General features: G+C 41.7%; 1 protein-coding gene across 1 annotated transcript in view; it reads right to left on the reverse strand.

The window, feature by feature from the left end:
- Positions 1 to 1087: 1087 nt before the first annotated feature.
- Positions 1088 to 23412, reverse strand: part of LOC111976271 (multiple epidermal growth factor-like domains protein 6) — an 86939-nt gene continuing 64614 nt past the window's right edge. The window contains exons 19-34 of the mRNA XM_024005055.2: positions 18850 to 18978; positions 18548 to 18676; positions 16968 to 17096; positions 14821 to 14949; positions 11280 to 11408; positions 6167 to 6295; positions 5812 to 5940; positions 5294 to 5425; positions 4931 to 5059; positions 4619 to 4747; positions 4331 to 4459; positions 3845 to 3973; positions 3392 to 3520; positions 3077 to 3205; positions 2701 to 2829; positions 1088 to 2120 (exon numbers count right to left, since the gene is read on the reverse strand). Of these exons, the coding sequence (XP_023860823.2) occupies positions 2047 to 2120; positions 2701 to 2829; positions 3077 to 3205; positions 3392 to 3520; positions 3845 to 3973; positions 4331 to 4459; positions 4619 to 4747; positions 4931 to 5059; positions 5294 to 5425; positions 5812 to 5940; positions 6167 to 6295; positions 11280 to 11408; positions 14821 to 14949; positions 16968 to 17096; positions 18548 to 18676; positions 18850 to 18978 (2012 nt within the window). The 3' untranslated portion in view covers positions 1088 to 2046. The remainder of the gene's footprint in view (positions 2121 to 2700; positions 2830 to 3076; positions 3206 to 3391; positions 3521 to 3844; positions 3974 to 4330; positions 4460 to 4618; positions 4748 to 4930; positions 5060 to 5293; positions 5426 to 5811; positions 5941 to 6166; positions 6296 to 11279; positions 11409 to 14820; positions 14950 to 16967; positions 17097 to 18547; positions 18677 to 18849; positions 18979 to 23412) is intronic.

The raw sequence follows: 23412 nt of genomic DNA on the forward strand, positions 1-23412 counted from the left end.
TTCTCAAAGGTTGAAACATTATTTAAGATTTATGTTAAAAACATCCTAAAGATTGATTCTATACATCGTTTGACATGTTTCTACGAACTGTAATGGAATTTTTGGACTTTTCGTCTGACCTGCCCGTCATCAATTTGGATTTTGGAACTAAACYCGCGAACAAAAAGGAGGTATTTGGACATAAATTATGGACGTTATCGAACAAAACAAACATTTATTGTGGAACTGGGATTCCTGGGAGTGCATTCTGATGAAGATCATCAAAGGTAAGTGAATATTTGTAATACTATTTCTGACTTCTGTTGACTCCACAACATGGCGGATATCTGTATGGCTTGTTTGGGCTCTGAGCGCTGTACTCAGATTATAGCATGGTGTGCTTTTTCCATAAAGTTTTTTTGAAATCTGACACAGTGGTTGCATTAATATGGCTGCAATCCCGGTAACGGGATGATATGACAACAGCCAGTGAAAGTGCAGGGCGCCAAATTCAAAACAACAGAAATCTCATAATTAAAATTCCTCAGACAAACATGTTTCTTATACCATTTTAAAGGTAATCTTGTTGTTAATCCCACCAAAGTGTCAGATTTCAAATATGCTTTGAAATAAAACTTTTTACCAGTAGTGTATATCCACCTAGAGTCCTCTAACTATGGCTACAACTAACTGCCCTCATATATGAAGCTGGGCAGATCACAATATGTAATGTGGAGAGCCACCAGAAGATGGTGACAGAGGCTTATGCAGGGAAGAATGTAGAATATCTTGACTTCATACATGAGTTGACTATGCAGTTTGATGACACAAGCTGGCGATGACCAAGTTAACACTTTTAAATATGTTCTATATAGATGGTCAATGTGATACCTGTATATGCTTTAGCAAACCATTAAAAATGACTCTTACACCATACAGTCAGAGGAGTCTTCTAATGTACATAAAGATCTGGGATCAGGTAAATCTATAGCATCTGTAGGGTTTGACATACGACTGGCCCCTTTACTCTTTGCTAACATTTGCTTGATATGTAGCAAATGCGGTCTAGACCACATTTAGTAATTAACGTTGTGTTTTGCAGTACACATATAATCAATATTTTTTTATTGAAAACTGAAACAGTTTTCCCTCCATTTCTCAGAGAAGCTGTCACTTCATATAGTATCTACATACATGTAAAATAAGGTGTGTAGACTAAGGCATATTGACCTGTGTGCAAGTCATCATCACCTGGTGCAGGTTTTCCAAATACTGTAGAGCATTTCATTCAGATGAAAATGATCCTGAATTGTTTCTTATTTATAAATCAACTGTGCCATAAGAGTCTGTYTAGTGCATTGGTGGCTGCAAAGATTGAAATAAAATGGACCATGCGTGTGAGTAGCCTATTGTTTTTGGAGAAGCCAGTCAGGATGACTACAACTACAATCATTTTTAAAAATGGTATGAGCGTAAAACAAATCTCCTCAGTGTTCAAACAAATAACTACTTCCAATGAGGTACTYCCATATCGTGAGTATACGTACAACATGATTGAGTTGTAGACATGAACACATTTACATACACACAACATACACAATGTACACACAAATACACAACTGTTAAGCATGGTACATGATATTCAACAACTGTATTTTACAGTAAATAATTCTGTAAACCTCGCATGACTTTATCCTTTTTGACATTTGACCCGGAAATGTCCTCTTATCCAGGGCCTGCAAAAAAAAAATGTGCCCTGTCTGTTAACTCTTGAGTACATTTAAGAGTCCACCCTGTAAGATGAAATATAGGACAGTCATCCCTGTGATGTCAAGTGTAGTGTGTTATTTGAACTCCAATGTCTGCGATTAGACAACTCTGCAAAATGGCATCTCCAGCTCAGAAGTCCCTTTAGTTCATCAAGGCCCTGCCATAGCACTCCCTTCTCTGTACAAAACAGTCCGTTGTTGTTTTGAGAGTGCTTCAGTTCAGTTTTGAGCTCTGTGATCTCTAGAAGTGACCAGTAGGCCGCAGTGTATGAGGCTGGGGGTCAGTCAGTAGGGGGTGCTATACTGGGACAGTGTGTGAGTGATTCCTTTCTTGATTTCTGTTGCCCAGCTGTGGAGACGRGAGGGACCSTCCTGCAGACGAGAAGACAGAGAGAGAAGAGAGAGCACTCTTAGCTTTAGACTGAATTCCTATAAAACAGCTTTCACTCTGTTTTGTTTTAGTAATCTATTTCGCCTATTACATCTTGCTTGTTTTTTATCTAACATTTCATTGCTTTATTGTAAAGTGTGTTGGAAGTTTGCTTTGATATTATCTTAAATGTCTCTTTACATGTTATTGTGTTTGTATAGCACTTGTGTAAGGGTGCGTGCTGGTGGCAGGGAAGTCAGGCGCAGGAGCTCGAACTTGGTATAAAACGGAGCAGTTTAATAAGTGCTCAAAAAACTCTGAAAACCAAAACATACAAAATAATACACGTGGGTACAAAACCCGTCGCAKACKAGAACATAACTTGCACATAGCAGATCAATTATTCAAWTTCATTATTTTACTCTGTCTTATCACAGCACTGTCAAACCATGGTTGACTAACTACATGGCCAAWATGMCTGACCTTTATCCCATCATAGAAAGGTTCATGTCCATTCTAGTATTCTACTTCCTCATTCTTTTGGTCCATGCTCTGTCCCTTCTTCCTTATCAATACACGTACCATCCTGACAGGTGGGTCCTATCCAGCCATGTAGACAGGTGCAACGGCCGTTCCGTGGGTCACACCGCGCCCCGTTCCTGCACTCACAGCTCTCAGAACAGTCCGGGCCGTAGCGGTTCACTGGACAATCTGGACAAAGCCCAGACAGGGAAACAAGAACCGTGAGAACACTTTTAGACTATGGTGCTGTTTGGCCTGTAGGGGTGAATCCTTACTTTGACTTAAGTCTAACTGCATTGATGTTAGTGAGAGACTAAGTGAAAATTGGACTTACACTAAGTGGAAGTTAGGACTCGCCCCATAGTCGTTGAGGAAACAGATGTTGATGAACCATACTACTTAGATATTAGATAAATAAAAAGAAGCAAACAACTACCTGTGTCGCAATGCGTGCCCATCTTCCCTGGGGGGCACAGACAACGGCCGGTCATGGMGTCACATGGGGTGTCCCCTTCGCAGTCACATGACTGGATGCAGCCCACCCCGAAACGACGCTGCTCACACTCTGTGACAGGGAATGAGCGGGAGGGGAGCACATGACACAGGAGACAACATCTTAGCCTTAATTATGACTGGGGCATGTAACAGTCACACTTTATCAGCAGTTACAACAATATTATTCATAATATTAATTAATTAATTATTAATTATTGTCCATAATTAACCATAATCTCAACTTAATCCTTCTCACCTTTCTCACAGCGGTATCCATGGTAACCAGGAGGGCAAAGACAGTGCCCTGTGCTGGGGTCACAGGGGGAGTGGCCTCGACACTTACACTGGAACTGACAGCGGTGGCCATGGAAACCAGCAGGGCAGGCTAGACAGAACATAGAACAGAAAGTTAGGATAGTAAAACATTAGAACATCAGAAAGAGCATTCAAAAAACGCCTTGAATAGCTTTCTTATATCGTTTCTCACTCTCCGAACCTAACCCTTCAAACCTAAACTCTGATACTAACAGTGGTATCTACATTCAAATCAAATTGTATTGGTCACATACACATATTTCAGCAGATGTTACTGCGGGTGTAGCGAAATACATTGATTCATTGATTTCTTAAAATGGAGTTATGTCACATGATCAATTTGATGATTCATTGATCCACTCAAAGCAGCAGGCACTGAATGGACCCGACTTACCGTGTTCACACAGGTGACCGTAGTATCCCGGGTCACACCGGCACTCTCCCGTCACTCTATTGCACGTCCCATTGTTATTGCAATCACACCGCAGTTTGCAGTTGGCCCCGTAACTCCCTAGGGGGCACTCTGAATGACAGAGCAACAGAAACACACACCGTATAATGGGAAAGCAATGGAATCGTGTCGTGGGCTCATCATGATATCAGGGGCACTTAAATGGAGTCTTCACATCAATTCACAACACAATGAGGAGAATGGGAAATGTGAGGACCATGGTTGTCACGACCTGGGTTCAAATAWTATTTGAGATCATTTCAAATAATGTGTCTGTGCTTGATTGAGGMTGCCTGTTGCAATGTAACCTATAGAATTGAAGCAAAAGTGCAAACCATGCTCACCTGGCACTCCAGGCAGGCTAAAGCAAATGTTCAAAGTCATTTAAAGATTTAGAATAGTATTTATAGCCAGGTCTGGTCAGGTCACCTCTGTCACAGCTGGGTCCGGTCCAGCCTAGTCCGCAGGTGCAGCCTCCAGAGACTGGGTCACACACACCACTGTTACGGCAGTTACAGCGCTGGCCACAGTCCACCCCATACCAACCCTGGGCACAACCTGAGAAACACACACAGGCACAAACACACGCAGGCACCAGCACGCACACAAGCACACAAACACCATAGATTGTCAATAAAACATGACTGGATGGATTACTACATATGACACTCATTGTGGAGCAGGAATCAACTGTGTGTGTTACAGTGTGTGCATTACCCTGTCCACAGTCTTCTCCCCGCTGGCCGACCTTGCACACACACCTGCCCGTCTCTGGGTCACTCCGTGCCCCCTCCCCACACAACGCCACCCTGGCACAGTCCTGCCCATAACGCCCTGATGGGCAAGCTGGTAGAACCAGAGGAAAAGAGTAGGGAAAGAGAGACCATACAAAACGTTACTTGGTAGTGCTTGTGTTATAGGATGAAAAATGAATGACAATTACCATTTTAATGTTACAATAAGTACTTGGTAAATAACTAAATGTAGCCTATGGATATGCCCATGCCCCTGGCACACGATGGCACTCACTGATGTTGCAGTCTGCTCCGATGTAACCAGACAGGCACTGGCAGGTGCCTGTGATGGTCTGGCACACACCAGCATTCCTACACTGGCACAGCCGCTCGCAGTTTGGGCCGTACCGTCCTATGTCACACTCTGTCAAGCCAAACACACACAGGACTTAGCTGTGTTTAAACATCAACGTTATTTTCTAATCCGGTGAGGTCATAACTAAGGTCAAGGGTGTTTGCTGATCCGGTCACATTGTGGAAAATCTCCTGGGCCTACCTATGACTATATTAAGTTAAACTTTCAACAGTGGACTTCCTTTGTGACATTGGTTCAGGAAGTGTGTGTCTGTGCGTTAATGTGTGTGATGGGGGTGCTTGCCTTGATCACAGTTGTAACCATGGTAACCAGGGGTGCAGTAGCAGAGGCCGGTGTCCGGGTGGCATAGCTGGTTGGTGCCAGGGCACTGGCACACCTGGTTACAGTTCAGCCCATATGTGCCAGGCTGGCATACTGGCAGAGAAACACATAACACACGTTGATTCCCATACAATATCCTGATATATGGACTTCTTCAGTAGGCTACACAAAAAGGTATGCCTACATGTTGGGTAGTAGTAATAAGGAAACGGTAGGTATATTTACTATCGTTTCATTCAGCAACCCCAATACATATACTGCATATCTACCTCAGACCCTTTTTACTAATAGTTCAAAAACATATCCTTCCTTGGGGTTATCACAAATCTGAAATGGTTGGATTGGTGAAAGTATCACAAAGACTCTTATAGATCGGTGCTAACCTCAAGGAAACAAGGGAGGGAGGAAGCATTCTGTGTTACTCTACTCTCCTGACCCTCTGGCTTCTAGGCTAGACTAGTCTGTTACAGGTCACTCACTCTGCTCACAGCCGTTGCCAGTGAATCCAGGGGGACAGCCACACTCGCCGGAAACGTGGTTGCAGGAAGTGCCGTGGGGACAGTTACAACGTAGCACACAGTCCTTCCCATAGGAGCCAGGTAYACAGGCTGTGGTGAATGTGGAAATCACGTACATTCAATTAAGTCAATGCGTGCGGTCTGTTGCTTATGATTTACAGTATGCACAGGCCCTTGTGATAAATAGGTTCAGTACATTTATAGTAGCCTCAGAGTGGGAGTGCTGATGTAGGATCAGGTCTCCCCGTGTCCATGTAATCTCATTCATTATGATCTAAAAGGCTAATCTGATCCTAGGTCAACAATCTGACCGTACCTCTGTCACATAGAGGTCCCCTCCAGCCAGGAGGACACACACACACTCCGTTGACGTGGTCACACACGGGCCCATGTTTACATCGACACTGCTCCTCACACCCTGGGCCAAACAGGCCAGCCTCACATGCTGTGTAGGGCACAAAAAACATGAACATTTTTTAACTGCTGTCATCAAAGTGCTTATTCTCGTCTGCACTGCGGCTTCTCATATTCAACCGCTTGACAGAGCGCTTCCCCCTTGGATTGGAGCCAATAGCCTTCTGTAGGCTACACCACAAAAAAAACATGATTTATTAATTACGCTGTTGTTATGATTAAGCATACACAAACACATCCACTGTTTCGATTACTGTCTTTTATTGATAAATAAAAACGAGAACAGAAGGCAACATGATAAAGATATTAGAATTGCAAAAAAAAGTGCCTGTAAGCTTTCAAATAGGCTAACACAAATTCAAAATCAACAGAGCGAGAAACTGACAAATATAGCCTTAAACCTTTCAAATAAATCTATAAACTATGCTACGTCTCTTCTTACAAACAAATTGTGTGAATAACGCAAAAAGAAAGATGTGCTATCTAGCCTATTTAACACTCACAATGTTTAAGCTATAAATTTAGAAATGATATCTCTCATAAACAAATTGTAAAAAGCAAAAACATGCTACTGTATAGCACTCACAAAGTTTAAGGCAGGGTTTCCCAAATGATGGCCCGTGGGCCGAATTTGGCACACGGGTGATTTTATTTGGACCCCCAAGTTTTCTGAGCAAATCATTTTTTAAATTTTTGGACATAAAAGACTATAAAAACCCCAGCAAATCAGATTTCATTTAGGAAATATTTTCCAAAACATTCCCATGCATAACAGAGAGATATATGTGAGTATATCTTTTTTTAAATATGAAGGTATACTGTATTTGTTTTTTCAAGTGAAGCGGCAGAGATGGTGGCAGGTTCCCGGTTGGGTGAAGTTAAGTACKTTTTGGCAATTCCATTGGTCCTTGAGCAAAACCCCATCCAATCCAGGAACATGCTGCTTGCAAATCGTGTCCACTCAGAGGGATGTTACRACCAAGAAAGGAAACATCTCCAGTGTTGTTGTGTGCCAACTGCTGATTAACCACAGCTGTTCATTTTTGGACATCTCAGGATAAGCCCAGCTAAAGAAGAACACTATACTACAAAATGCTTTAGAAATGTGACTTGTTTGTACAGCTTTCCTTATTTGTTGTAGTTTTAAAACAAAATATAATTTAAAACAAATGTTATTGAACGCTATATATAAATGTCTCTCAAATGTATCCTGTAATTTCAAGAAATCTGTGATGTTGTCACGCCCTGACCTTAGTTCCTTTTTTATGTCTCTATTTTGGTTTGGTCAGTGCGTGAGTTGGGGTGGGCATTCTATGTCTGGTGTTCTATGTTGTCTATTTCTTTGTGTTTGGCGTGTGTGGTTCTCAATCAGAGACAGCTGTCTATCGTTGTCTCTGATTGAGAACCATACTTAGGTAGCCTGTTCCCACCTGTGTTTGTGGGTAGTTGTTTCCTGTTGTGTGTCTGCACCAGCCAGAACTGTTTCGGTCGTTATTCTTTGTTATTTTTGTTATGTCAGTGGTCATTTAATAAATATGGACACGTACCACGCTGCACCTTGGTCCTCTCCTTCCAACAGCCGTTACAGATGTAGCTTGTGCTGGCACTGAATGCAATACAAGTAGGTTTGAGGGGGCTCTAGTCCCGTTTTTGAGAAGTTTGTTTTCTTTCACTTTTGAGTTCCTGAATAACCAGAAAAGAAAGGACCAATAGTTTTTAAACTAATTTAAAAACATTGCTTAAATGCAATTTCACCTGTGACACATTTGGATTTGGGATATTTTTTTATTTTACCTTTATTTAACTAGGGAAGTCAGTTAATAACAAATTCTTATTTTCAATGATGGCCTAGGAACAGTTGGTTAACTGCCTTGTTCAGGGGCAGAACGACAGATTTGTACCTTGTCAGCTAGGGGATTCGAACTTGCAACCTTTCGGTTACTAGCCCAACGCTCTAACCACTAGGCTACCCTAATTTTCCACAATGCACTCTCAAAGCTATTGAAAATTCTCTCCAAGGATCATTCAAACCTTTCTGAAGACCTAATAACCCTTCTGGAGACAGATTCAATTTAAGCATCTTCTTTCCTGTATTATGTTGGAATATGACTATCTACATTGAGAGGAGAAACATGCCCATTTGTTCATGTAATCTGATTTGTTTTTCATTTAGTGCCATGGCAAAACCCAGCTCACATAATTGTTGTAGTCCCAGTGTAATGTAGTAAAACCTTTTTATTTTTTTTCAGGGTAGAAATGCAAAGTATCTGTCTGGAAATGAGAAGACTGACTGAGGAAAACCTAAAGCTAAGGACCCAGCTTGTAGTAGGCAAGCAGCTAAGAACGTAACATCTTGCATATTTCTATTTGCTGTAGCCTTAAACATCATCYTCTGCAATTGTTTTCAGGAGTGTGACAATGACTGTTCTCCAGGCCAATGGGTCGGTTGGAGATTTGTCATTGCCTGAGGTCATCCATTTACTGCTGAAGGACCGGCAAGACCTGGAGCTACTAGAGACCATGCTGACGTCCAGGAGCAACTTGTAAGCACACACACAACTTTAACACAAAAGGCATTTACATTAAATATCTGTCATCTGACATTGTCAAAGACGCCAGCCAACCCAGTCATAGACTGTTCTCTCTACTACCGCATGGCAAGTGGTACCGGAGTGCCAAGTCTAGGACAAAAAGGCTTCTCAACAGTTTTTACCCCCAAGCCATAAGACTCCTGAACAGGTAATCAAATGGCTACCCGGACTATTTGCATTGTGTSRCCCCCCCAACCCCTCTTTTTACGCTGCTGCTACTCTCTGTTTATCATATATGCATAGTCACTTTAACTATACATTCATGTACATACTACCTCAATTGGGCCGACCAACCAGTGCTCCCGCACATTGGCTAACCGGGCTATCTGCATTGTGTCCCACCCATCACCCGCCAACCCCTCTTTTACGCTACTGCTACTCTCTGTTCATCATATATGGATAGTCACTTTAACCATATCTACATGTACATACTACCTCAATCAGCCTGACTAACCGGTGTCTGTATGTAGCCTCGCTACTTTATAGCCTCGCTACTGTATATAGCCTGTCTTTTTACTGTTTTATTTCTTTACCTACCTATTGTTCACCTAATACCTTTTTTGCACTATTGGTTAGAGCCTGTAAAAGTAAGCATTTCACTAATGTCTACACCTGTTGTATTCGGCGCACGTGACAAACTTTGATCTGTCTCACAGTTTCTTTACCAACTGTCACAATAAATGAATATAAAATATAGGGGGTGGGGGAGGGAAATATGTTAACAGTGTCATTTATCATACTTATCTCACTTTGTAGGTTAGGTTTCTGTCTGTAAAGGGGGCCAAGAAGGTGTGCAGGGGAGAACTGTACCGGAGCATCAAGTCTGACCATCAGGCTCAAAGCCAGCTTCTTCTCCCAAGCCAAAAGACTGTTCAACAGCTGAACCCCCGGGCTGACTACTACACTCTACCACACACTTAGCCTTATTCATATTCTGTACACACTGGAATTACTATAGTGTACCAGACCACTGCAATAGTCATGTTACCTTAACTCCTGTACATACTCATCATTTTAACTATGCTGCTACTAATGCACTGTATTTTCTCATTCTACCCCACTCACTATGCGCATGAATAAACCTTGTCTTTTTTGATCTTATTCTATTTTATTAGCATGTTTCTTTAGTGTTTTCTTTTTATTATTTGTAGTATTACTATATTTACTGCCCCTCATTGATTGTTCACTTTTGTCACCATTGCAGTGTGTGAGAAGCCTGCCAGTTGTGTATGACCAATACAATTTGATTTCATTTATTTGTTGTCACCTGTGGACCCAGATCCTGAATTTTTTTTGCCCACAACTAATCATTTAAAGTACTTCTCCAAAAACATGTTTTCATGCTTTTGCCATGACATCCAATATATAGAAAATATAATAATCTGTGATGGGGAGCAGGCATGCCCCTGGCTTGACGCTGAGTAAAGCGGCTTGCCCCAAGGGGCAGCTGCAGTGTGAAAAAAGTCTCACCAGCGGGATGAGAGCGGCTGCTCAATGAGTGAAAGCATCCTGTCGTGGGCCCTCTATCTGTTTAGCCGACAGGCAGATCTGCTACACCGCAGAGTCATTACTCTGCCCACCAAGTGCTCGTTGGTGGGAATATCACATCTGGCAATACCTGAGAAGGTAATTTGGCTGATAGTTAGCTGTGTAATTAATATCTAACCATACATTTCATGTACAGGTTTATGAACTRACTGAATGGCCGGCGTAAGTGTCCTTCCCTCAATAAGAGTTGATGAATAAAATATAGACCTACAGAAAGCTGAGACAGTTTTCTCTTCAACAGTAGCAACATTGGTTTGCTTGAAACAATGTTTTTCCCACGATTGCATTTTGAAATGTTGTGCAACCAGAAAGCATTTTTCTCTCCCACTACTCGAGCACACAAAGGAGAGTGAAATTGAACTGTAAATAGGCTACAAAGCAGCAAGAAGGAACCCTGTGGAGTCCAGACAACTCTCTGATTGACCAGTGGGCCATGTAGAAATGTCTTGGAAGCCACCTATTCATTCAACCAGTCTGAATACAAAAGAAGCCATCCACCCTTGATGGGTGATTAGCAGGACAACGGAATCTTGCTGAGATGAGAACATGTGACAAGTATTGAGGGTGCGCTAAACAACTGAAATTCTGACTAAGTTTAGATTAAATCAGATGTTTTTAAGAATGTAACTAATCTGAGTACACATTTCTTTTTAAGTAATCCAGGTTGATTACAGTTACTTCATTTTTGTAATCGGATGATGTAATCCAGATTTATATATAATCTGTTACAACCCAACCCTGATCACACATATAAATACACATGCAACAACATTGACACGACGTACTAAAACACACACATACACACTTAGTTAGTCAGGTCAGAGTACAAGAAAGTACAGGTCTTAGGGCAACATGTTTAAGATTCTTGTTCCTTACCTGTCTGACAGTGCTGTCCTACCCAGCCTGGGCCACAGCTGCACTCTCCACTGCGACGGTCACACACACCACTGTTCAGACACGCACAGGGCTGAGCACAGTCCGCCCCAAACCAGCCATGGGCACACTCTGGGGATAGAATCAGAATCACCAAGTACATTTACACATACTCAAAATGTCACTTTGTGATATGGTACTGCTAGTGATAGACAACATTTAGAGACAGAATACAGACAGGAGTTTACACAGAGTTAACATACATTATATACAAATAGGTAGAGTGAACTAGAGAAAGGGAGACAGGAAGGAGGAAGACAAGAAGGACTCGTAAAATAAGTCATAGTGTTTTCTCTGCTACTGCACAGCTGTTGCCTAGTCACTTTATCCCTACCTGTATGTACATATCTGTTACCTCGTGCCACAGCACATCAACTCGGTACAATGTATCTAACCAAGTTATCGTTACTCATTGTGTATTTATTCCTCATGTTGTTATATTTCTATACTGTTGGGAAGTAAGCATTTCGTTGTTAGCTTATACCTGTTGTTAAAGAAGAGTGACAAATAACATTTGATTTGATTTGAGAGAAAGAGGGAGGAAGAGAGAGGAGGAAGGGAGGAGAGCTAAAGAGGAGGGAGAGAAAGATAGGTAGGGGAGAGAGGAATGATAAAACGAGACACAGAGAGAATGGGACACATAGCAGTGGGAAAGAGAGAGAAATGTGATCCAGTCGTCAGTTGATTATCTAAATAGATCGTTCAGAGACGTTGACATAAATGCTCCGATTATAAGAGCTGTGAGATGCGTTACATCTACCACAACCTTTCCTTCTGTGTGTGTGTAAGCCCCACAGCACTTATTGCAGACGTTGTTCGAAATGTGCTCATACATTACATACAGTTCAATGGGAGGGGGAGTGGCACACACAGGGGAGACCAGGAGGTTGAACTCTGACTTCTATTTAGGACTTATTCTATCTAGAGACTTTTATATCTAGCTCTAGCAAGCAGATAAAGAGAACTGAGTCACTGAGTCCTGATTGTGACAATGGGGCCCTTGGTGTAGGCTTACAGCAGGTCCCAGAGATGGCATCAGTGAACCTGGAAGACGAGTAAAACATTGGAGCTGAATGTCATCATTAAAAATTAAGACGAGGAGCAGCGTTCAGGAGGCCACAAAAGTAAACGCCAGGAGGACAAGGTCATTGATTCAGCTGCCTTGCAGGAGAACATGTTCGACGTACTAGACTTTTCAGAAAGAACTGAATTGCAGCAGAATTGTGACCATTTTGAACAACATGTCGTCTCTGTCTTGAAAAAGTTGAGTGATGAAAGACGACGTTGTGCACAAGAGGCAATTATGAGAGRGCTACATCAGTACACATGTAAGCAACACACTGAAAGCAACCTCTGCAGTCAAACAACGGGTTGGAATATTAACATTAAAGATTAAGTGAATGAGGAAAAGATCGGAGTATTGGACCATGGTGAGAGCAAGTTTCATCTAAAGTTGTTTGGTGTTCTCAAGTTTTCATCTCTCATTGTGTAACCCAGAACCATCATCTACTGGATTCTCCATGGCATAGTTTTAGGACAGACTAAAGGTTTAATTGTCAAGGTGACCAATTGTGTGAGATGTTATTTCACAGCATGGAGACCTGCATGGTTRGGCATCAACATTGTCAATGCTACTATTTGTATTATTCAGTGTATGGCTGTCTGGAGTTTACTCAGACAGTAMCAAGTCTTGTGAAATTAGTGTTTAGCTAACTGAACATGGTAAGAAATGACAACATATGATTGGTTTTGTTCTCCCTTTTGTCATGTACAGCTTACTTAAAAGCATTGATTTGTACATAGCACCAACTGACTTGCTATTCTGATGTCATTCACAAAGGAGAGACAACTTCAGGTCCAGGATCCAGAGGTGGCATCAGTGAAGCTGGAAGAATACAGTCCAACACTGGATTTGAACGTCAACATTAAAAGGGGGAGATGATGAAGAGAAGACTGAGTCTTTTGTTTTTTCATGGTAAGAGCACATTGTAAGAGGGGGTTAACATTTTCCACAAATTAGTCTCTCCCTTTTCAAATTGAGAGGTAGAATTCTCATGTTACACATATGACTTTATTCATTAAATCAGTGAAATAAGTTGATTCTTAGCCACTTGTTTCAGCTTATTCTTCTGTTTTAATTCCCACAGGAGAACAACCTTACGCCTCTGACAAAGTTCAGCCAGCTTCTGCATCCAAAGAGCAAAACCAGGAAATTCACAAACCTAAGAGGTCTCCCCACTGCCCACATTGTGAGAAGAGTTCTCATCACATCTTGAAAGACACATGAAAACACACTCTGGAGAGAAGCTTTATTCCTGCTCTGATTGTGGGAAGTGCTCTGATTGTGGGAAGTCTCAATTGAGCGTCTTAAAACATCCCAAGCAAATGCACAGAGGAGAGAAGCCTTACCACTGCTCTGACACCGTTAATAGTTTCTCTTATCGTAACAACGCAAAACTTCACAAGCAAATACACACATGAGATAAGCCTTACCACTGCTCTGATTTTGTAGCTAGATTTGCTGGACAATATCATTCAAAAGTACACCAGCGGATACAACCTGGATAGAAGCCTTACCACTGCTCTGACTGTGAGAAGTAGTTACCTAATACCAAAAGATTTACCACAAATTCATCTTACTGATAAAAAGCCTTACCCTTTTTTCAATGTGAAGATTTGTTAAGTGTGTGTATGAAGACTTTATGTGCCATATAAAGCCTTTACACCTTGCAGTTTGTTAAATGTTTTTTTCTGCAAAGCTGCCTTTCATTTTTGTAGGTAGAGTTATTTACAAAACGGGCAAATGTCATTTTCATAATCAAATTAGTGTTGAGCTTTGTCCTCTCATATTACAAAACAATGAACAATAAGGCGTTTTTATCAAGATTATCCATTTTATGTGCCTACATAGTTTTTTTGTTATGCAGCTAATTGATGCGCTTGAGACAATGATAATAAAGTCCTTACCCTGAATCCAGGTTATTCAGTATCGATTTTTGTCCACTTTTCATCTAAGGAATATCTCAACAGAAGCTATTCAGTGTTGCCAGGCTCTCTTGACTCTTCCACACCAAATCATATTAACACCTGCCCAACACATTTTGTTCTGCCCCAAAGACATGAAAAGCCATGACGCTTGAAATTAATTAAATGAATCATAAAGACAGTGATTATGGTATATTATTACATGATCTGTTAAAGTTATTGTATAATTCATTAAAATGTTGTTACTCACCTGATATTGTCATAACCACTGGATAACTGCCAATAACGTGATAACTTATTACATTAATTTGTCAAACACCGGGGCTAAGTTCTCTGTCAAGTTCTCCGTCAAGTTATTACATTAACCAGTTTTATGACACTATACAGTAAAAATGTACTGCGTTACTGCATTAACCTTTGTTACAGGGCCTAAGTGCATTGCAAATCTCCTAACCCCCCTTATTTCCCTTTTGGTCCTGTTGGTTGATCCATCACTTACCCAGTTCGCAGGCCACCCCGGTCCACCCGTTGGGGCACGAGCATCCCCCAGAGAAACGATCACACACACCACTATTCTGACACAGGCAGTGATGCAGGCAGTCTGACCCATAGAAGCCTTCTAGACATTCTGAAAGAGAGATACACATCGCTGTGAGCAGGAGACAGAGGGTAGTGATTCAGAGTGCAGTGGTTAGAAAGGGGGGAAAATGCTCCATTACCTAGCATTAGGGATGCTCTTCCTTAATGGGGCTTGTTGCAGGGAAGGTAAGGGAATGAAGTGTACAGATGTGGAGTATTGAATAGCAGTTAAGCATAGTCCACTTTTCAAATGGACTTCCCAATTTTGCCTGTGGGTTACTGGAGGCAAAATAATACATTCTCTGTCACCCACGCACACATGCATGGACTCTCTTTCACAAACATGCCTGGAAGTGTGTGCATGAATGCATGCATGCACACATAAGTGTTTCCACAAAAAAAATATTTTATCAGTGGTAGAAAGGGAGGGGAGAGGTGGGTTGTTCAGGTTACGGATCTTCCCCAGTTTTTTCAGGTTTTTGCTCTCAAATTACACTTTTTTTAACACTTAAAATGCCGGGCCTCGATACCACGGTTCTAAGCAAATGAAACATCGTTTTGATGTTAACATTCTAGCAGTCTAATAAATACATTTCATCACAATAATACTGCTTTAGTTGTTTATGAAGGTAACATTAGAATATGAAAGGAAATGTATTTCAACACAATAGCATTTTATTAGTATACTTTTGTATACTTTTTAGCCAGTAGTTCAGAAAGTAGTGCTCACGAGCAAAAAGTGGTCCCTGAAAATTGTGTACTCTGCAAGATATGTGCACTGTGCACCACGTAATTTCTCTCTCTCTCTCTGCTGTGGGTGGATCATGTGCATATTGTTACTGTAGCTGTCACTCATATGGTGAGGTGCTGAAACTCATTGGTTGAACTCGAATTGCTAGGCTGGCCTACCTGGGGGAAAATGTAGGTAAAATGGCGCAGAATAGGTTCCAGAAAAACAGTTGCTTCAAACTAGGGATTTCATGGCTAATTGAGGTAAAATTCTGCTCAAATTCTGCTCATAGATTATGCATGCATGAACTACACATTCACACATCCAGCCCAAAGAGGGAGGTTTAAAAAATATGTTCCGGAACATGGACACCATCACAAAGATCATCCATTATTAATTTGTTTAGGCATGTCTTACGGAACATTATGAAACTAAGAAAATGCATTTCAAAAGATCAGAATGGTATATTGTGAATTTAAATAGACTACTGTGCTTTGAGTGTCGCGAGTGCTCACGTGTAGAGTGCATGGAATCGTGGAAGACGGCTCAGTTATCCTTGCAAGGTGAGGGACCTGGAGTATTGAAAACAGGGCATTCAATCATATGGACCTGTATCTTTTGGAGTTTTTATTTTATTTATTACTTGTCTTTTTCTCCAAGTAATTGTATTAGTATAACATATATATAATTTTTTGCTCATCTTTATCAAGGGATCCAATCATTTGTCTCCACTGTACGAGTGTTAATATACTTATTTAGGAAAGGTGAAGGACTGGGGGACATGACTTCAAATACAGTAGATTAATAAAACATGCAAATTCATGAATTCAAAATGACGCTCTCTGTGCTTCTAGTTTGAATCTAAAAGTAAAAATGTATAGAAGTTCTAAGTCCACAACAATGCTTAAACGGCATCAGGAGACCACTTTTGAGACGTGGGAAAAAATCTAAGAATGTTTTAAWTATTTTGGAGTGTAGTTACACTTTAACGCAAGTGAGCATGCACCTAGCACTGTTGTCTGGTTAGCAGCGGTTCTGTAGCACACGTGATGGAGTTCACAAAACTAATGCCCACTAAATTGATGCAGATAATCATGATATTATTCTGACAGGTAGGCATACGCTACTTTGTAGCTAGTTAACATTTAATGGAGAAAGTATTTGGGAAAGCCTTTCCATCTATGAGAAGATGGTTATCATTAGCATTGCTATATTTTATCCTGTTTCATTATTTAATAGTTCACTGCTGCTAAATGAATACAGGGGAAACCGCTGCACATGCACATGCACTCACACGCACACTCACACTCACACACGCACACGCACACTGACAGTACCTTTCTCACAGCTGGCGCCYGTCCAGCCTGGCATACACTGGCACTGCCCGCTCACAGGGTCACAGCTGGCATTATTACAGCACTCACAGGTGTGTTGACACCCACTTCCAAACCACCCCGCCTGGCATGCTACAACAGGAGCAGGGTGCAGAATGTTAGGGGGAACAAAAACAGACATAAGATACAGTGCCTTCGGAAAGTTTCAGACCCCTTGACTTTTAATCCACATTTTGTTACGTTACAGCCTTAATCTAAAATGGATGAAATAAAAACATTTCCTCAGCAATACACACAATACCCTACAATGACAAAGTGAAAACAGGTTTTTAGAAATGTATTACAAATTAAACACAGAAATACCTTATTTACATAAGTATTCAGATCCTTTGCTACGAGACTCGAAATTTAGCTCAGGTGTATCCTGTCTCCATTGATCATCCTTGAGATGTTTCTACAACTTGATTGGAGTCCACCTGTGGTAAATTCAATTGATTGGATATGACTTAGAAAGGCTACAGTCTACATAAGGTCCKACAGTTGACAGTGCATGTCAGAGCAAAAACCAAGSCATGAGARCAAAGYAATTGTCCATAGAGCTCCGAGACAGGATTGTGCCGAGGCACAGATCTGGGAAAGGGTACCAAAAAATGTCTGCAGCATTGAAGGTCCCCTAGAACACCATCATTCTTAAATGGAAGAAGTTTCCAACAAGTCTCTGAATGTCCTTGAGTGGCCCAGCCAGAGTCCGAACTTTAAGCCAATCGAACATCTCTGGAGAGACCTGAAAAAAGCTGTGCAGAAACGCTCCCCATCCAACCTGACAGAGCTTGAGAGGATCTGCAGAGAACAATGGGATAAACTCCCCAAATGCAGGTGTGCCAAGCTTGTAGCGTCATACCCAAGAAGACTCAAGGCTGTAATCGCTGCCAAAGGTGGTTCAACAAAGTACTGAGTAAAGGGTCTGAACACTTCCGTAAATGTGATATTTCAGTTGTTTTATTTTTAATAAATTCGCAACATTTTCTAAAAACCTGTTTTTGCTTTGTCATTGTGGGGTATTGTGTGTAGATTGAGGAAGGAAAAAAACAATTTAATCAAGTTGAGAATAAAGCTGTAACATAACAAAAATTGAAGTCAAGGGGTCTGAATACTTTCTGAAGGCACTGTACTGTAACTGTACACAGATACAAAGAGTGTCGTGACAGAGTTTTGGAAATGCTCAGCTCCACACAATACAGGCACTACTGCAGGAAACACACACATACGTATGCACGCACGCACACACACACACACACACACACGCACACACACACACAAAAAAACATACACACGCTTCTTTGGAATGGGCCCTGCTCCTGCCCCGTTACCAGTTGAACTGAAAAATGAATATGTTGATCCAGGGGAACATGCAATGCCACATACAAACGAGGAACATGGGTATTAATGCACCAGACACAGAGAGAAATAGCTTCATTTAATCTACTTCCACCTGTTTATCAGTTTCTCTTTTCTTTTTTTGAGCGGCTACAGAAATTCTATGGATGGATGGATGGATGGGTGAATAGGCCAATAGGACTCACTGGTGTTGCATTGTGATCCGACCCAGCCGTCTGGACAGTGGCAGGCCCCTGTCAGGTGATCACATCTCCCCCCATTAGAACACTGACACTGCAGCTGACACTCCAGCCCATGGAATCCTTCAGGGCACGCTGCACAAACGGCACATCGAAACACATGCACGCGCACACACACACACACACACACACACACACACACACACACACACACACACACAGTCACATTCCAAACATATCATGTGGGCATTCTTCACATACAGTACATACACAACCATACTCTAATTGGTTATCCAACACACACTTACGTTTTTCACAGTAGGTGCCTGTCCAACCAGGGAGGCAGGTGCAGGCTCCACCCATATGCTCACAGGCCGCCTCATTGGCACACTGGCACCTGCGTCTGCAGCCAGCGCCAAAGGAGCCCTCTGGGCACTCTGTTTCAGCGCCAGGGTAGAGACAGAGKGAAAGAGCTTAGAGAGAAACTAAAACACTTTTCCCTGCTAGTGACTTTGTTATTAAACAGTGTCAGGCAGAGAAGGCCCCAACCCAGCTAGTCTATGTACAGTCACACACATTGACACACACACACACTCACACTCACACAAACCAGTGGAGGCTCCTCAGAGGAAGAAAGGGGAGGAATTTTAGAAAAATTATCCCTTCAGATAAAACTATACTAAATATGTCACCAAATACCTGATTAAAACACACTTTTGCAATGAATGTTTACAGTAGTCTCAACAGTACCCTCAAGGGTAGCACCATAGTGTAGTCTCAGCACAGCTATTTTCTAGCCTTCTCTGGCTACATTGACTTCAATACAAAACCTAGGAGGATCGTGCTCCTCACCCCCTTCCATAGACCTACAGTACATGGTAAAGCTTCACTCCTTTCTATACTCAAGTCCAGCTCTCTCAGGTGTGAGGGGTTTAAGAGACCAGAGAAGCACAGCCTTCCTCTATGACCCTACTTCCAGAGGACGTCCTCCAACCAATCAAAGCTTTTGCAGTATGAACTAACATGTTGTCCATCCAATCAAAGGATCAGAGAATGAACCTAGGACTACGCATGTGTGATTTTTGTGAGTTGGTGACATTATTGGATAGATTGAGATTGAGATAGTTTTTAGGATATTATTCAATTCAAATTAGTTTGTTCACACTACAGGTGACGGAGGAGGTAGATGATATATTGTTTTCTTGGTTTTAGAACTTTATATTTGTGWCGCATTAGTGTAATTTATTTACATTTGCCTTGCCAACTTCAGTGGCAAGTAGCTAGCTAGCAGAGTGCAGTTTTCTCTGCCAGAACGACGAARGCCAACTACAACGTAGTGGATTTTTTGTTGAAAAACCCCTTTCATTGCCCACATCAGATTCAAGCTTCTGGGAAAAAGCCACATCGATCATGTAATGGATGAAGGTCTGCATATTCAAAGTACGAGAAGGTGAAACAGGGATGTTCTCAAGCAGCTTATCGACAATACTGCATTTTTGGCTGTAAGAGTTGGCACAATGAGAGGGAAACAAGGGCAACTACAAGGAGCTTGCAGAGGTAATTGCACGTTACGATTCTTTACATGCTGAGAATATGGACGTTTCTAACGTCTTCTCTGGGATGCAGAAATAAATTCAAAATGATTTCATAGCTTCCATCGCACCATCCATTAAAAGTTATATAAAAAAAAGCCTACTGGGCACACATTGGTTAAATCAACATTGTGTCCACGTAATTTCAACAAAATRACATTGAACCAACATGGAATAGACAATGTATTGACATCTGAGCCCAGTGGAGGTTGACGCAGAGGGCGCTTTCCACTTTTCTCCAATATTTATTTAGCAAACGGAATGACTCCCGACAGACACAAGAAAATACTCGTAACATAAATGCTATAGCAGCCTAGGCTGCACCTAAACATTAGTGATATTGACATGCTGTATGCGATGAAAATAAGACCATTCTCAGTCTGATCAACTGTAGGCTACTAACAGCAGCAGCTGCATACAGCCTATACGTCCTGTCCATCTGGTAAACGAATTCATAAAAATGTATTTAAAGTCCATTTGTTTGTGTGAGTACAAAATGTGAATGTGATCAAATTTGGCTTATATTCAAACTCGGCCTGGCTCGGCTGCCTAGGTTTAATCAATCAACACAACAGTGATGCCAAAGACAGTGAATTAATWAATTTTTCACTAGGCCAACAGTTGCATAGGCCTACACCAGTGGTTCCCAAACTTGTTATAGTCCCGTACCCCTTCAAACATTCAACCTCCAGCTGCGTACCCCCTRCAGCACCAGGGTCAGCGCACTCTCAAATGTTGTTTTTTGCCATCATTGTAAGGCTGCCACACACACACTATACGATACATTTATTAAACATAAGAATGAGTGTGAGTTGTCACACCCGGCTCGTGGGAAGTGACAAAGAGCTCTTATAGGACTAGGGCACAAATAATAATATAATAATAATCAATAATTTTGCTCTTTATTTAGCCATCTTACATGTAAAACGTTATTTGTTCATTAAAAATTGTGAATAACTCATCCCTGGTTAATGAGAAGGGTGTGCTTGAAAGGATGCACATAACTCTGCAATGTTGGGTTGTGTTGGAGAGAGTCTCAGTCTTAAATCATTTTCCACACACAGTCTGTGCCTGTGTTTAGTTTTCATGCTAGTGAGGGCCGAGAATCCACTCTCACATAGGTACGTGGTTGCAAAGGTCAACAGTGTCTTAACAGCGCGATTTGCCAAGGCAGGATACTCTGAGCGCAGCCCAATCCAGAAATCTGGCAGTGGCTTCTGATTAAATTAKATTTTCATAGAACCGCTTGTTGCAATTTCGATGAGGATCTCTTGTTCAGATATCAGTAAGTGGACTGGAGGCAGGGCATGAAAGGGATAAGGAATCCAGTTGTTTGTGTCATCTGCTTCGGGAAAGTACCTGCGAAACTGCACACAAACAATCATACAATGATGAAAAGACCTGTGTGTTGCCCTTGTTAATACAGACAGAGAAGAGCTCCAACTTCTTAATCAAAGCCTCAATTTTGTTGCGCACATTCAGATCATTCAGGCGAGAAAAAACATCACCCAGATAGGCCAGTCATGTGAGAAACTCGTCATCATGCAAGCGGTCAGACAAGTGAAAATCATGGTCAGTAAAGAAAACTTTGAGCTTGTCTCTCAATTTAAAAAAGTGTCAATACTTTGCCCCTTGATAACCAGCACACTTCTGTATGTTGTAAAAGCGTTACATGGTTACTGCCCATTTCATTGCATAGTGCAGAAAATACACGAGAGTTCAGGGGCCTTGCTTTAACAAAGTTAACCATTTTCACTGTAGTGTCCAAAACATCTTTCAAGCTGTCAGGCATTCCCTTGGCAGCAAGAGCCTCTCAGTGGATGCTGCGCTGCAGTGTACCCAAGTGGCGTCGGAAGCAACTGCTTGCACGCACGTTACCACTCCACTATGTCTCCCTATCATTCTAGGCAGAGTTCCTCTGTCCAGTGTCTGTGTTCTTTTCCACATCTTAATCTTTTTTTTTTATTGGCCAGTCTGAGAGATGGCTTTTTCTTTGGCTTTGGCACTCTGCTCGAAGGCCAGCATCCCGGAGTCGCCTCTTCACTGTTGACGTTGAGACTGGGTGTTTGCGGTTACTATTTAATGAAGCTGCCAGTTGGGACTTGTGAGGCATCTGCTTCTCAAACTGACACTCTAATGTACTTGTCCTCCTGCTCAGTTGTGCACCGGGGCTCCCACTCTCTCTTCTGTTCTGGTTAGAGACAGTTTGCGCTGTTCTGTGAAGGAGTTGTACACAGCGTTGTCAAGATTTTCAGTTCCTTGGAATTTTCTCACATGGAATAGCCTTAATTTCTCAGAACAAGAACAGACTGACGAGTTTCAGAAGAAAGTTATTGTTTCTGGCCATTTTGAGCCTGTAATTAACCCACAAATGCTGATGTTCCAGATACTCAACTAGTCTAAAGAAGGCCAGTTTTATTGATTCTTTAAATCAGGACAACAGTTTTCAGAGATGTGTAACATAATTGCAAAAGGGTTTTCTATGATCAATTAGCCTTTTAAAATGATACACCTGGATTCTAACACAATTTGCCATTGGAACGCAGGAGTGATGGTTGCTGATAATGGGCCTATGTAGATATTCAATTTAAAAAATCTGCCGTTTCCAGCTACAATAGTCATTTTACACATTAACAATGTCTACACTGTATTTCTGATCATTTGATGTTATTTTAATGGACAAAAAATGTGCTTTTCTTTCAAAAACAAGGACATTTCTAAGTGACCCCAAACTTTTGAATGGTAGTGTAAGTGAACCCAAATGAATGTAGTTCTCATCATATTTGCCCTCTTCGATGGTCCATGTCATGTCTGTTGTCCGGCCCCCAAGACACCCCCACAACCCCCTTCGCATTCCCCCGGACAACACACCTCACCAAGACACATGTCTGATTGCGTGGCTTTCCAGGCTAAGGAGCAGTACCACCCGCCCTAGCCTTTTCGGCCCCCTGCCCATCCATGATTCACCCACCTTGTCAGTGTTCCTGCTAGCTGGGTCTAACAACAACATGTAGAATTCTGTGCTGATGCGATTGATTGTGCTCGTGAAGCAGAACAACTTGTGTCATCGCAGGTGAGGTATAGTACTTATGGTAGTAGCCAGTCTACAGCAGAAGTGGTATGTGTTCCTTATGGACGTGGGCCTTATCTGTTTTTTGACCATTTAGCCATTTTTTCCCGAAAAAAACGAATGAGCAGCTACTGTTGGCTTAATTACGGACAGTTAGTGAATTCCCGCAGAGAAGAGTAACGTTAATTTGATTGGATGTTATTATTTGA

Source organism: Salvelinus sp. IW2-2015, linkage group LG17 (assembly GCF_002910315.2).
Source record: "Salvelinus sp. IW2-2015 linkage group LG17, ASM291031v2, whole genome shotgun sequence".
NCBI lineage: Eukaryota > Metazoa > Chordata > Actinopteri > Salmoniformes > Salmonidae > Salvelinus > Salvelinus sp. IW2-2015.